Source organism: Salvelinus fontinalis, chromosome 34, assembly GCF_029448725.1.
Source record: "Salvelinus fontinalis isolate EN_2023a chromosome 34, ASM2944872v1, whole genome shotgun sequence".
Classification (NCBI taxonomy): Eukaryota; Metazoa; Chordata; class Actinopteri; order Salmoniformes; family Salmonidae; genus Salvelinus; species Salvelinus fontinalis.
This window is the reverse complement of record NC_074698.1, coordinates 3,358,309-3,371,754: the sequence shown is the minus strand read 5'-3', so window position 1 is coordinate 3,371,754 and position 13,446 is coordinate 3,358,309. Positions and strand designations below refer to the sequence as shown.

General features: G+C 44.1%; 1 protein-coding gene across 4 annotated transcripts in view; it reads right to left on the bottom strand.

Annotated features, from left to right (window-relative positions):
- Positions 1 to 13,446, bottom strand: part of LOC129832870 (corticotropin-releasing factor receptor 1-like) — a 182,499-nt gene that overhangs the window by 28,421 nt on the left and 140,632 nt on the right. For all 4 annotated transcript variants that reach the window (XM_055896947.1, XM_055896949.1, XM_055896948.1 and 1 more), the window contains exon 7: positions 3,942 to 4,062. In XM_055896947.1, coding sequence (XP_055752922.1) covers positions 3,942 to 4,062 — 121 coding nt within the window. The remainder of the gene's footprint in view (positions 1 to 3,941; positions 4,063 to 13,446) is intronic.

The following is a 13,446-nucleotide window of genomic DNA, read 5'->3' as shown; positions in this document are numbered from 1 at the left end:
GCACCAGGCCTACAGTGCGCCTCAGCCGGCAGAAGTCTGCCGTCTGCACAGCGATGACTGAACTGCCCGTCTGCCAAGCGCCATCTGAGCCATCCGTCTCCCCAGCGCCATCTGAGCCATCCGTCTCCCCAGCGCCATCTGAGCCATCCGTCTGCCATGAGCCTGCAAAGCCGCCCGTCTGCCATGAGCCTGCAAAGCCGCCCGTCTGCCATGAGCCCACTGAGCCGCCAGCCAGACAGGAGCCGCTAGAGCCGCCAGCCAGACAGGAGCCGCTAGAGCCGCCAGCCAGACAGGATCCGCCAGATCCGCCAACCAGACAGGATCTGCCAGAGCCGCCAACCAGACAGGATCTGCCAGAGCCGCCAACCAGACAGGATCTGCCAGATCAGTCAGCCAGCCATGAGCAGCCAGATCAGTCAGCCAGCCATGAGCAGCCAGATCCGTCAGCCAGCCATGAGCAGCCAGATCCGTCAGCCAGCCATGAGCAGCCAGATCCGTCAGCTAGCCATGAGCAGCCAGATCCGTCAGCTAGCCATGAGCAGCCAGATCCGTCACCTAGCCATGAGCAGCCAGATCCGTCAGCTAGCCATGAGCAGCCAGATCCGTCAGCTAGCCATGAGCAGCCAGATCCGTCAGCTAGCCATGAGCAGCCAGATCCGTCAGCTAGCCATGAGCAGCCAGATCCGTCAGCTAGCCATGAGCAGCCAGATCCGTCAGCCAGCCATGAGCAGCCAGATCCGTCAGCCAGCCATGAGCAGCCAGATCCGTCAGCCAGCCATGAGCAGCCAGATCCGTTAGCCAGCCATGAGCAGCCAGATCTGTCAGCCAGCCATGGGCCGTCCCTCAGTCCAGAGCTGCAGTCCCTCAGTCCGGAGCTGCCATTCCTCAGTCCGGAGGTGCCATTCCTCAGTCCGGAGCTGCCTCTTACCCTGGTGCTGCCCCTTACCCTGGTGCTGCCCCTTACCCTGGTGCTGCCCCTTACCCTGGTGCTGCCCCTTACCCTGGTGCTGCCCCTTACCCTGGTGCTGCCCCTTACCCTGGTGCTGCCCCTGACCCTGGTACTGCCCCTGACCCTGGTACTGCCCCTGACCCTGGTACTGCCCCTTAGTCCGGAGCTGCCCCTTAGTCCGGAACTGCCCCTTAATGTGGAGGGGGGTCATTTGGAGGAAGCCTAGGAGGTGGTTAGGGACTGTGGTGACGTGGGGACCACAACCAGAGCCGGAGCCGCCACCGTGGATGGAAGCCCACCCAGACCCTCCCCTAGACTGTGTAATGGTGCGCCCGGAGTTCGCACCTTAAGGGGGGGGTTATGTCACGCCCTGGCCTTAGTATTCTTTGTTTTCTTTATTATTTTAGTTAGGTCAGGGTGTGACATGGGGAATGTTTGTGTTTTGTTGGTTTTGGGTGTTTTTATGGTAAAGGGGTGGTTGGGTATAGTATATGGGTTTGTGTGGAGTACATGTGTCTAGTGTTGTCTATGTATGTTCAGTTGTCTAGGAGAGTCTATGGCTACCTGAATGAGTTCCCAATTAGAGACAGCTGATTTCGGTTGTCTCTGATTGGGAGCCTTATTTAGGGTAGCCATAGGCTCTCATTGGTTGTGAGTAATTGTCTATGTCAGAACGTTTGTAGCCTGTGTGTGTAAGTGCACAACGTTATTTAGCTTCACGGTCGTTTGTTGTTTTGTTCATTTTGTTAAAGTGTTTCGTGTTTATTTTTCGTCATCTTTTAAAATAAAAGAAGATGGCTTACTTTCCAAATGCTGCGTTTTGGTCCATCAATCCTCCACACGATCGTGACACATTAGGCCTGGCAAAAACACTGCATTCCACAGTAAGAAACGTATACCAACGGCAAGCATGGTGGTTGTAGTGTGATGGTTTGGGGATGCTTTGCTGCCTCAGGACCTGAATGGCTTGCCTTAATAAAAGGAACTATGAATTTTGCTCTGTATCAGAGAATTCTACAGGATAATGTCAGGCCATCCGCCTGTGAGCTGAAGCTGAAGCCCAGCTGGGTCATGCAGCAAGACAATGATCCAAAACACACAATCAAGTCATGGAAATGGTTCAAAAGAAACAAATTGGAAGTTTTGGAATCGTGAATTTCAGCGGCAGGGACTTGGAGACTAGTCAGGATCGAGGAAAAGATGTACAGATGTGCAAAGTACAAAGAGATCCTTGATAAAAACCTGCTACAGAGAGCTCAGGACCTCAGGACCACGACCCTTATCACACAGCCAAGACAACGCAGGAGCGGCTTCAGGACAAGTCTCTGAATGTCCCTGAGAGGCCCAGCCAGAGCCCGGACTTGAACCAGATTGAACATCTCTGGAGAGACCTGAAAATAGCTGTGCAGCAATGCTCCCCATCCAACCTGACAAAGCTTGAGAGTATCTGCAGAGAGGAATGGGAGAAACTCCCCAAATACAGGTGTGCCAAGCTTGTAGTGTCATACCCAAGAAGACCCAAGGCTGTAATCGCTGCCAAAGGTGCTTCAACATAGTACTGAGTAAAGGATCTGAATACTTATGTAAGTGTGATATTTCAGTTTAAAAATGTTTATACATTTGCAAAAATGTATAAAAAATAGTTTTTGCATTGTCATTATGGGGCATTGTGTGTAGATCGATGAGGGAAAAAACGATTTCATTAATTTTATAATAGGCCTGTAACGTAACATGTGGAAAAAGTTTCAAACATTTCGTATTTTCCAAATGTTCCTGTCAATGGAATGTGGTCTAAGAAAACCCCCCAGAAAGAAACCTAATCAGTAAGTCATTGATCTTTAATTAACCACACCCAAAACCTCACTAAAGCAATCAATATATTATTTTATGATCTGACAACCGTTGACTTGTTCTGTTGCTATTAACATATTACATATTAGCCCTGACTTATGTACCTCTGCAGGTGTTGAGGTACCTCTGTGTTCCTCTGCAGGTCACTTGCTTCACGACCTTGCGCAAATAATAAATTAAACGAGCCGTCAAGCCTCCGTCTTTCAACTGACAAGCAGAACTTCTCAAGGCTAATAGCTGACGGCAGCTATCTTGTTTCTTCTCAGAATAGAAGAAGAATAGATGGAGGAGGGCTGACTGATTGGGTAACTTTATTTATTGTTCTACCTTTTTCTCCCCAATATCATGTTATCCAATTGGTAGTTACAGTCTTGTCCCATCGCTGCAACTCCAGTACGGACTCAGAAGAGCTCGATGGGACAAGGGACATCCCAGCCGGCCAAACCTTCCCCTAACCCGGACGACGCTGGGCCAATTGTACGCTGCCTCATGGGTCTCCCGGTCGCGGCCGGAATCGAGGTGGGATCTGTAGTGACGCCTGTAGCACTGCAGTGACTTAGACCGCTGCGCCCCTCAGGAGGCCCCTGGGTGGCTTTGAGCACGCTCAGTTTGCACAAGCAATAACGTTAAGAGGCAGGCGAGCTGAGGGGCAATTAACAGTGAACCAGGACAACATGATGGTACTCAAGTTAGTTGTGTGTGTGTGTGTGTGTTGTTTTGGAGTGGGGTGTATTTTCCTGGCATGGTTTAGGTCCTCTCATCCCCTTAGAGGATAAGGTAAACACCAATAAATACACAGCCAGCCCTTCTGAGTGATCACCTTCAGCCTATGGTGAAGCACTTCTATCCTGATGGGAGTGGCCTCTTCCAGGATGACAACGCCCCCATCCACAGAGCACATGTGGTCACTGAATGGTTTGATGAGCACGAAAACGATGTAAACCATATGCCATGGCCGTCTCAGTCAGCAGATTTGAACACTTGCCAAGGCACATTGAAGCTGTTTTAACGGCTTTTGAGGGCGCTCTATTAAGACACTATATGATGGTGTTTCCTTTATTTTGGCAGTAACCTGTATGTATTTGTTTATTGCATATAAAGCGACCTGAAATGGATGTACAGTTAACTTCCCTGTACTCACCACATTGCTCTCGTGCACCTTAGGGTTCATGGTGAGCTGTACGACGAACCAAGTGGCGTTCCTCAGGATGAAAGCTGTGATCAGGTTCCAGTGGATGATGTTCCTCAAGCAGCGGATACTCCTGGTGGAAGAGAGGAGAATAGAGGAAAGGGTAAGCACTGGTACCTATTCATTATACTGTACAGTGCAACATAGTATCATTGCAAAAAGATATGTATCACGGTTCTTGACACCTAAGTCAATACATCGCACTGGAATATTCCTGGTGGTAGAGGAGAGAACAGAGGACAAGTTAAGGGCTGGTGGTATGCAGTATAATTATTGCAGTGTTTGCAGTGAGTGCAGTTTTTCCTTCTTCAGTGTAATTATGAATATTTTTTCTTACTACAACATTGAGGCGAGCACGACATTTTCTTATGCTACGCAGTATAATGTTGTTAATTCATATGATGGAAGGATGAATAATGGGACCGTGATAAAAAGAGAGGTTAAGAGATATTGGGGAAGTTTGTGTGTGTGTGTTTTTGGATGTGTGTTTTGCATAATTAGTACCGCATGTGTATTGCCGTGTGTGTGTGTGTGTGTGGCTTCGCGTGTGTGTGTGTGTGTGTGTGTGTGTGTGTTTGTGTGTGTGTGTGTGTGTGGCTTCGTGTGTGTGTGCGTGGCTTCGTGTGTGTGTGCATGGCTTCGTGTGTACCACAATTGACATATTCCCTACAGGAAGTCTAAAGAGCTAGACAAGCCCCGCTCCCTCAAGCAGGTGGCGTATCACTTTCTCTGTTCTGTTCTAACCACTTCATCCCACCTCCAGTGGCAACGCAAACCACCTCACAATCATCTCCCTTTACCCTCTAACGGTAGAGTTGGGCAAGCTGATCAATCTTTTCCACAGGCCTCAGTATCACCAGCAGCCCAGCAGTTTCTTCAACCCAAAGGAATGACTGATCGAATTGGACCAGCTAATGCATGGCTTATTAGATCAGTCAAAGTTGTAATTCACACAATTGGCGCACAAACTTGGAGGTAATAAGACACTAGGAAAGGAAAGCATCCAGGACCAGCTTCACAAAACCTTCTGAAGAATACATTTCTTTGTAAGCGCCATTTTTTCCTTAAGCTTATACTTAAACTACGAAAAGTTGCTATTGCTCAGTAAAGTAATTAGAAATGTTCTTAGGCTTCTTCCTATTAAGAAAGTTATGAAGAAATTAGACTCTTGAAAATAACGTTCTTGGATTTTGTCTTGGAAATGTACTTAATTCCAAGATAGCTAAACACTTGTCTTAAACCCACTGCAGTGAGAGAATAAGCTAACGAAAGCAGTTGAACATGTTTAATTAAACCCCCATAGAGTCAATGTCAGCCCCCTGCGGAAATCTATTTAATCCCCATAAAAACGAATCAGTTTAACTACAGATATCTGTGGAAGGTGACAGAGCTATTTATTTAACTAGGCAAGTCAGTTAAGAACAAATTCCTATTTTCAAGGACAGCCAAGGAACAGTGGGTTAGCTGCCTTGTTCCGGGGCAGAACGACAGATTTTTACCTTGTCAGCTCGGGGGGTTTCAATTTTGCAACCTTTCGGTTACTAGTCCAACGCTCTAACCACTAGGCTACCTGCCGCCCCACACAGCTAGGGCGGTGTTTGTCAGACCATGAGACATCCCGAAAATTGGCCTTCTCACAAAATTGTCTGTAGCGCCCGAACGGTCTATAACCTATCACGAGCCCTCTATAGCAAGAGGATCAACACGATGGTGTTCTCCATTTTGGTCTACGATCCCCGCAAGCGTCTTGGGACTCGCCTGAAGTCGGTACAACTGATCTGCCGACTTCTGTCTGTAGCGTCTGAACAGTTTGGGCTACACACTAATATCCCTCTGTGGAAAGGTGAGACCCTCACAAACATGTACGTGTCAGTTGTTTTGATTTAGGACACCCACATGCCACACAATACTTATCTGAATGTAAGAGTTGAAAAAATGAATGGAAGTAAAGTATATATATTATGGAGACTGTTAAGTGCTAAAAATAAGGGGTTAAATACATGTAAAAAAAAAGATATATATATAGGACAGACAATTCAAAACAAACCTTGTGATTTTTGGTTTTGGGGGGGACTATCTGTTGTTCCATGTAGGGAATCTGTTATTCAATGTGTTTGTATGGGCTAATAGCTAATAGCAAATTGAGATGGTTTGGGATGAGCTGGACCGCAGAGTGAAGGAAAAGCAGCCAACAAGGGCTCAGAATATGTGGGAACTCCTTTAAGACTGTTGGAGAAGCATTACAGGTGAAGCTGGTTGAGAGAATGCCAAGCGTGTACAAAGCTGTCAAGGCAAACGGTGGCTACTTTGAAGAATATAAAATGTAAATATATTTTGATTTGTTTAACACTTTTTTGCTTACTATATGCTATTTCATAGATTTGATGTATTCACTATTATTCTACAATGTAGCAAATAGTACAAATAAAGAAAAACCCTTGAATAAGTAGGTGTGTCCAAACTTTTGACTGATCTTTCTAGGTAAGTCTATAAGAGCTTTGCACACCTGGATTGTACAATATTATTAATTATTCTTTTCAAAATTCTTCAAGCTCTTTCAAATTGGTCATTGATCATTGCTAGACAACCATTTTCAAGTAATGCCGTAGATTCTTCAAGCAGATTTAGGTCAAACCTGTAGCTTGACAACTCAGCAACATTCACTGTGTTCAGGGTAAACAACTCCAGTGTATATTTTTGGCCTTGTGTTTTAAGTCATTGTCCCGTTGAAAGGTGAATTCATCTCCCAGTGTCTGAACCAGGGTTTTCTTTTGAATTTTGCCTGTGCTTAGCTCCATTCCAATAATTTTTTATCCTGAAAAACTCCCCAGTCCGTAATGATTACACGCATACCCATAACATGATGCAGCCCCCAATTGCTTGACAATATGGAGAGTGGTACTGTACTTAGTAATGTGTTGTACTGGATGTGTGCCAAATATAACACTTTGTACACAGGACAAAAAGTGAATTGCTTTGCCACATTTGTTGCCACCAGGATGCATGTTTTGAGATATTTTCTGTTCTGTACAGGCTTCTTTCTTTTCACTCTGTCATTTAGGTTATTACTGTGGAGGAACTACAATGTTGTTGATACATCCTCAGTTTTCTCTTATCACAGCCATTAAACTCTTTAGCTGTTTTAAATTGGCCTTAGAGTGAAATCCTTGAGCGGTTTCCTTCCTCTCCGGCAACTGAGCTAGGAAGGACAGCTGTATTTTTGTAGTGACTATGTGTATTGATACACCCTCCAAAGTATTATTAAATAGAAATTCCACCCAAAAAAGAGCTTTTTGGTATTTGTATAATTTGCCATTGTTGATTATAGTCCCAAAATGTTTTGCATGTCAGCAATCAAGTTTTGAAGATATAACTTTTAAAGTACAGCCGGTATGATGCATTTCGCATCAACAATGGTATAATGAAACAAAAACAAAAAAACGTTCAAATATATTTTATTGAACACATTACAAGAATGGTGTATAAAAGACAAGTATGCAATTCTTATCTAAACATACAAGAGCAGACAGAAACAACAAGACCCAGAGTTCTAGGTACAAAACAAATAATACAAAACATACAGAACAAGGACAGGTAGAAAGAAAGAGGGTAGATGTCGTCACCCCCCGAAATGAGACTTAGAGATGAGTTGTTTTTGGGGGTTGGTTAATCCGTTTAGGGAATCAGTCACTCCCAGGATTATCAGAAGCGGGTCTGGCCCAATTTAAATCTCCAGAACTTCAGAGAGGATCCTAAAAATTCCACACTAATAACCATACAAGTTAGAGCATAGGGCAAAGCTGTGGAGTAGTGTACCCTGTGCAGCCTGACATTTATCACACATAGGGGATGTATCAGGAAATATCCTATGCAGTTTGGTTTTGGAATAGTGTAATCTGTGTAATACCTTGAATTGTATGAGACGATGTCTGGAGTAGGTGTGTATATACTCCAAGCTATCTTCCCAGTCTGCCACAGAAATGTCAGTCCCTAGTTCTTCCTCCCATTTTGCCTTAATGGCATCTGTAGTAGGTATGCTAACAGATTGAAAAGCGTCAAATAGAAGAGATATCAGTTTGTCTGAGGTGGGGCATATTTTTATGCATCCGTCAAACATGGAAGGTTTAGCGTTCCCAAATGTCGGGAGGTGTTTTCTAACATAGTCTCTGATTTGTAGGTATCTGAAAAAGTTACTTCTGGGAAGATTATAAATTTCCCTCAGCAACTCAAAGGAAGCAAAGGTCCCTTCTATATATAAATCCCCTATGGTATTTATCCTTAGCTCTCCCCATCGCTCAAAGGTGTTATCAAGGTTAGAGGGGGAAAAGGAGGGGTTCCTCGCAACAGGGAGCATGAATGATATTGGTCTAAGATCAAAGTGGACTTTCATTTGCTTCCAGATTCAAACTATGTTATGTATTATAGGATTGTTACTATAAAGATTGACAGGCGAGAAAATCACAGCGCCAATAGAGAAGGGGTGACAATCCTCACGCTCCATACTAAGCCAGCTGGATGACAGAAGTGCGTCATCCAGCTAAAACGTAACACCGCGGAGGTTAGCGGCCCAATAGTAAAATATACAATTTGGGAGAGACAATCCTCCTTCCATTTTGGATTGACAGAGGTATTTTTTACCTATCCTGTGTGTTTTATAATCCTAGATGAATGGATTGACAATTGAGTCCAGTTGTTTATGAAAGGACTTAGGTATGAATACTGTGATGTTCTGGTATAGGTAGAGCAGTTGTGGGAGGAAGACTATTTTAATGGCAATAATCCTTTCGAGCAGAGAAATTGGGAGAGTTCTCCAAAATTGTATGTTTGCCTTGAGTTTTTGCATCAGAGAGGGGAAATTCTCTTTAAATAGTGAGGAGTGGTAACTACAATTCCTAGGTAGGTAATTTTTCTCGAAGATGTTCTAGCCAAGAGGTGTTTTGCAACTGTATGGGCATTAATTCGCTCTTGTTCCAATTTATTCTGTATCTCGAGAAGTTACCAAACAAATTAATCACATCAAGAATAGCTGGGATACTAGCTTGGGGTTCTGTTACATAGAGAAGAATGTCATCTGCGTATAGGGAAATCTTATTTAGAGTATCTTTAGTATTATAGCCATGTATTGCTGCATGAGATCTGATCGCCTGAGCGAGAGGTTCAATAATTAGAGCAAAGCGCACAACCCTGCCTTGTCCCTCTATAAAGGTTAAATCGGGGCGACAATGATTGGTTAGTGTGTATTCTCGCACAGGGGTTCCTATATAAAAGCTGGATCCAATTTATGAACCCATCTCCAATATAACATTTCTGTAGGACCTTGAATAGATAGGACCAGTCAACTTGGTCAAAGGCCTTTTCGGCGTCAAGAGATATAACGGCAAGGTCCACGTTAGGTAACCTCTGAGAATACATAATGTTGAAGAGGCGCCTGAGATTGAAGAATGAGTTTCTGTTAGGGATAAAGCCGGTCTGGTCCGTATGGACCAATATGCCCATTAAAGTGCTAAGCCTGTTAGCCAGAGTTTTTGCTAAAAATCTTTTGGTCTGTATTAAGGAGAGATATTGGTCTATAATGACCCTGCCTCTTCCGGATCTTTACCCTTCTTATGTATTACTGTAATGAACGCCTCATCCAAAGTAGGTGGGAGAGTTCCATCCTCATTGGCCTGAACCAACATTCTGTGCAGGTAGGGGCAGAGCATGTTGCTGAATGTTTTATAGAATTCACCAGGGTATCCATCTGGGCCCGGGGTCTTGCCACTCTTTAGAGATTCAATTGTTTCTTGAATTTCTCCAAGAGATATATCCTTATTCAGGAAGTTGGAATCTTCCTGGTTCAGGGCAGGGAGATTACAGTCCTCCAAAAAGTTTTGCATAATTAAGGGGTTAGAGTCCGCTTTAGATGTATATAGAGTCTCGTAAAACTGACATTCAGTCAGTCACTCACATTTTTTCGAAGTTGTCTGGCGAGTAATTTGTGTGGTTTGTCACCAAACTCAAAATATTTTTGCTTGGCATAGAGAAAATATTTAGCAATTTTAGCTAAGAGAATCTGAATATATTCAAATTTAAAGCAGTATTTTTAAAAATGTTTCTCCATAGATGGATGGCTAGCATTCTCCCTATCCAGTAAGTGAATTTGTCCCTCCAGTTCTACCAATTTTTCTCTGTTTTGCCTACTCCTGGCAGTCTAATAGGAGATGATACAGCCTTTCAAATAAGCCTTCAGTGTTTCCCACAACAATGCTGGGGAAGTCTCTGTGTTGTCGTTGGTATCAAAGAAAAATGTCATTTGGTCTTTAAGATGTTCATAGAATGTTGGTTCCGTGAGGAGCTGAAGATTCAACCTCCAGACCCTCTCGTTTGGTACGATGTCACCCAATCTCAGGGAGAAGGTGAGTGGGCTGTGGTCAGAGATTATAATATCACGATACCTCACATTATAGGGGAGTAATTTTGCGTCAACCAAAAAGTTGTCAATTCGAGTATAAACATTGTGAACATGAGAGTAAAAGGAGTATTCCCTACCCGTAGGGTTAGAGATCCTCCATATATCAATTAAGTTTGAATTTTTTATGTAGGCATTCAAGAATTCGCTTGAATAGGAGGTAGGGGTATTCCAGGTAGAGGATCTATCCAAATATTGGTCTAGCACACAGTTAAGGTGCCCTCCAATGACCAGGTTAGTATGGGAGATATCTGGAATCAGGGCAAGGACTCTTTTGAAAAAAGAGGGGTTATCAATGTTTGGCCGATAGATATTTAGTAGAGTTACAGAAGTATAGTGGATCTCTCCTATTATGATCACATAACGACCCTCTTTATCCACAATAGTAGTTTTATGTAGAAAGGGAATTCCTTTCGGTATCAGAATCGCTGTGCCTCTCGTTTTGGCGGAGAAGTTAGAGTGATACACTTGCCTCACCCACTTACATTTAAGTCTGCTATGAGAATTGTTATTCAGATGTGTTTCTTGCAAAAATATAATATCAGACGAGAGTGCTTTCAAGTGGGCTAGGACCTTGCCTCTCTTAATTTGTTTGTTTTTAACCCTTTACATTCCAGGAAGTGAATGTAAGCCCCTCCCTCCTCTCGTTTGTAGTTCCTATGGTGGCCTGCATAATATGTAACTCAATAAAAAGGTAAGAAAGCGCACCAAACCATCACGATCAGCATCTGTAGCACCTACACCCGAGCAGTATCCATCCAGCCCCTCCCCCCCTGCAAGCACCTTTACTCTCCACCCTGTTCCCCTACTTTCCCCAACATCCCCCCCCCCCCCCCCCCCAACCCACCTTTAACAGGCATTCACAAATAGGAGAGAAAAAATATACAAATAAAAATAATAAACACATTGTCTGGCCGATGCCAAAAATGCACGGCGCGACCTCGAACAAGATGTAAAAAAAAAAAAAAAAAATCCCAACTATACGTTCACCTCTCACTATCCTAGAACTTCTACTAACATTTGAACTGAGGAGGCTCCCGCGAATAAAGTGTTCAATTAGCATCTAATAAACCTAAACAGAATAAGTTGCAACTTAAACATATTGCGCACTTAAGCGTCATCTTGGGTCAATCCCTGAGATAAGCAGGATATATAATCGCAAGATTATATTGCTAAGCAATGCCGGTCTAAACATAAACCATCAGCAACCGACATAGACAGCAGTACATTTATATATTGTGGGTTAGGAGATCGGAACAAGGATTTTGCCAAATTAAACGTACCCCCCAATGAAAAATAAATATATATATATATATATATATATATATATATATATATATATATATACTGCACATACACATAAAATAAAATAAATACATATATATACACACATATACATACATATCTACACACACATACATATACATCTTACATCGTCTTTATTTAGTACGGTCAGGGCGTGAGTTGGGGTGGGCAGTCTGTGTGTTTTTCTATGTTGGGGTTTTGTGTTCGGCCTGGTATGATTCTCAATCAGAGGCAGCTGTCAAGCGTTGTCCCTGATTGAGAATCATACTTAGGTAGCCTGGGTTTCACTTTTGGTTTGTGGGTGTTTGTTTCCTGTGTCTTTGTGTATGTCACCAGACAGGACTGTTTCGTTTCGGTTATTTCTCGTTTATCGTTATTTTGTTGTTTTGTTCGAGTATTTCGGTTTTAATTAAAAGGAATATGAATACTCACCACGTTGAAGTTTGGTACCTCCTCTCTTTCTCCTAACGACGAGCGTTACAATGACAGAAGCAGAACGGCACAAAATACCAACTTGCTATCCAGGTGTCTTCGTCTGCCCCGCCCCAACCATCACCCCAAGTCCCCTGCAGGCAATAAATAAATGGTATGGTAATAAGAATAATGTAGGAATTGAGAAATAAACAGAAATGGTGGAAAATAAGTATATCCATCCGAAAGTGTCAATAATCAAACCTGGAAGGCCACTCAAACAGGCATCGCTGTGAACTCCAACGACAGGTCAGTCGTCCAGCCGGAATGAAAGTGAAATTAACGTTAAATGAGAGCTCTGACCGCCCTCCATTGGTCGGCTCAGCATCCTACATGTTTGGTAGCGACAATAAACCTTCAGTCGGCAGCCCTTGCTGAGACAGTTTAATACGTTTTCACCCGTTATGGTATAGTATGGATTCGGGTACATGAGCAGACCCTAACACACAATGACAAGGCACTCTAACCTGTACGGGGGATTGGCGTATGTTCCCGGATAAACTTCTCCGTGTCCAAAACCGAGGAGAGCCAAATCTTCTCACCGGAAGGAGGGGTAATTCTTAGTCTTGCAGGGAAGAGCAAGGCTGGGCGAAGATGCAGTTTGTAGAGTTTGGTCATGACATCTCCGTAGCCGGCTCGATGCTTTGCCACATCGGGCGCATAATCCTCATAGACACGGAAGGGATGTCCTTTATGTAACAGGTTACCCCTCATTCGAGCCTCGCGCAGGATAAGATCCTTGGTCTTGAAACTGTGACAACAGATGATTACTGGGCGAGGACGTTGGCCCGGTCCAGGCACTGGGACAAGAGCGCGATGTGCACGATCCAGCTGGGGATCCGAAGCCAAAACATCCGATCCCATTGCATCCTTCAATAGCTTGGAGAAGAAGTCGGTGGGGCGAGAGCCCGCCTCCACCCCCTCTGCCAGACCAACAACGCAAAGGTTATGATGTCTGGATCGGCCCTCCAGGTCGACCACGTTCGCAGAAAGCCTCTGCACACCATCCTGCAAGGACGTGCATAGCTTCTCTAACTCGTCGATCCTACCAGCGTTGAATTCAGAAGCTTTCTCAAGGTCCACAATACTCTGGCCCTGCGAAGCGACCGTTCGAATGGTGCTCTCGATTGTGGTGTCCAGTTCAGCAAAAGTAGCCTTGAAAACCCTCAGCTATAGCAACACGTAGTACTCCCAGAGCCCGGGTAAGTTCTGAAAGTGTCACGTTGTTACCTG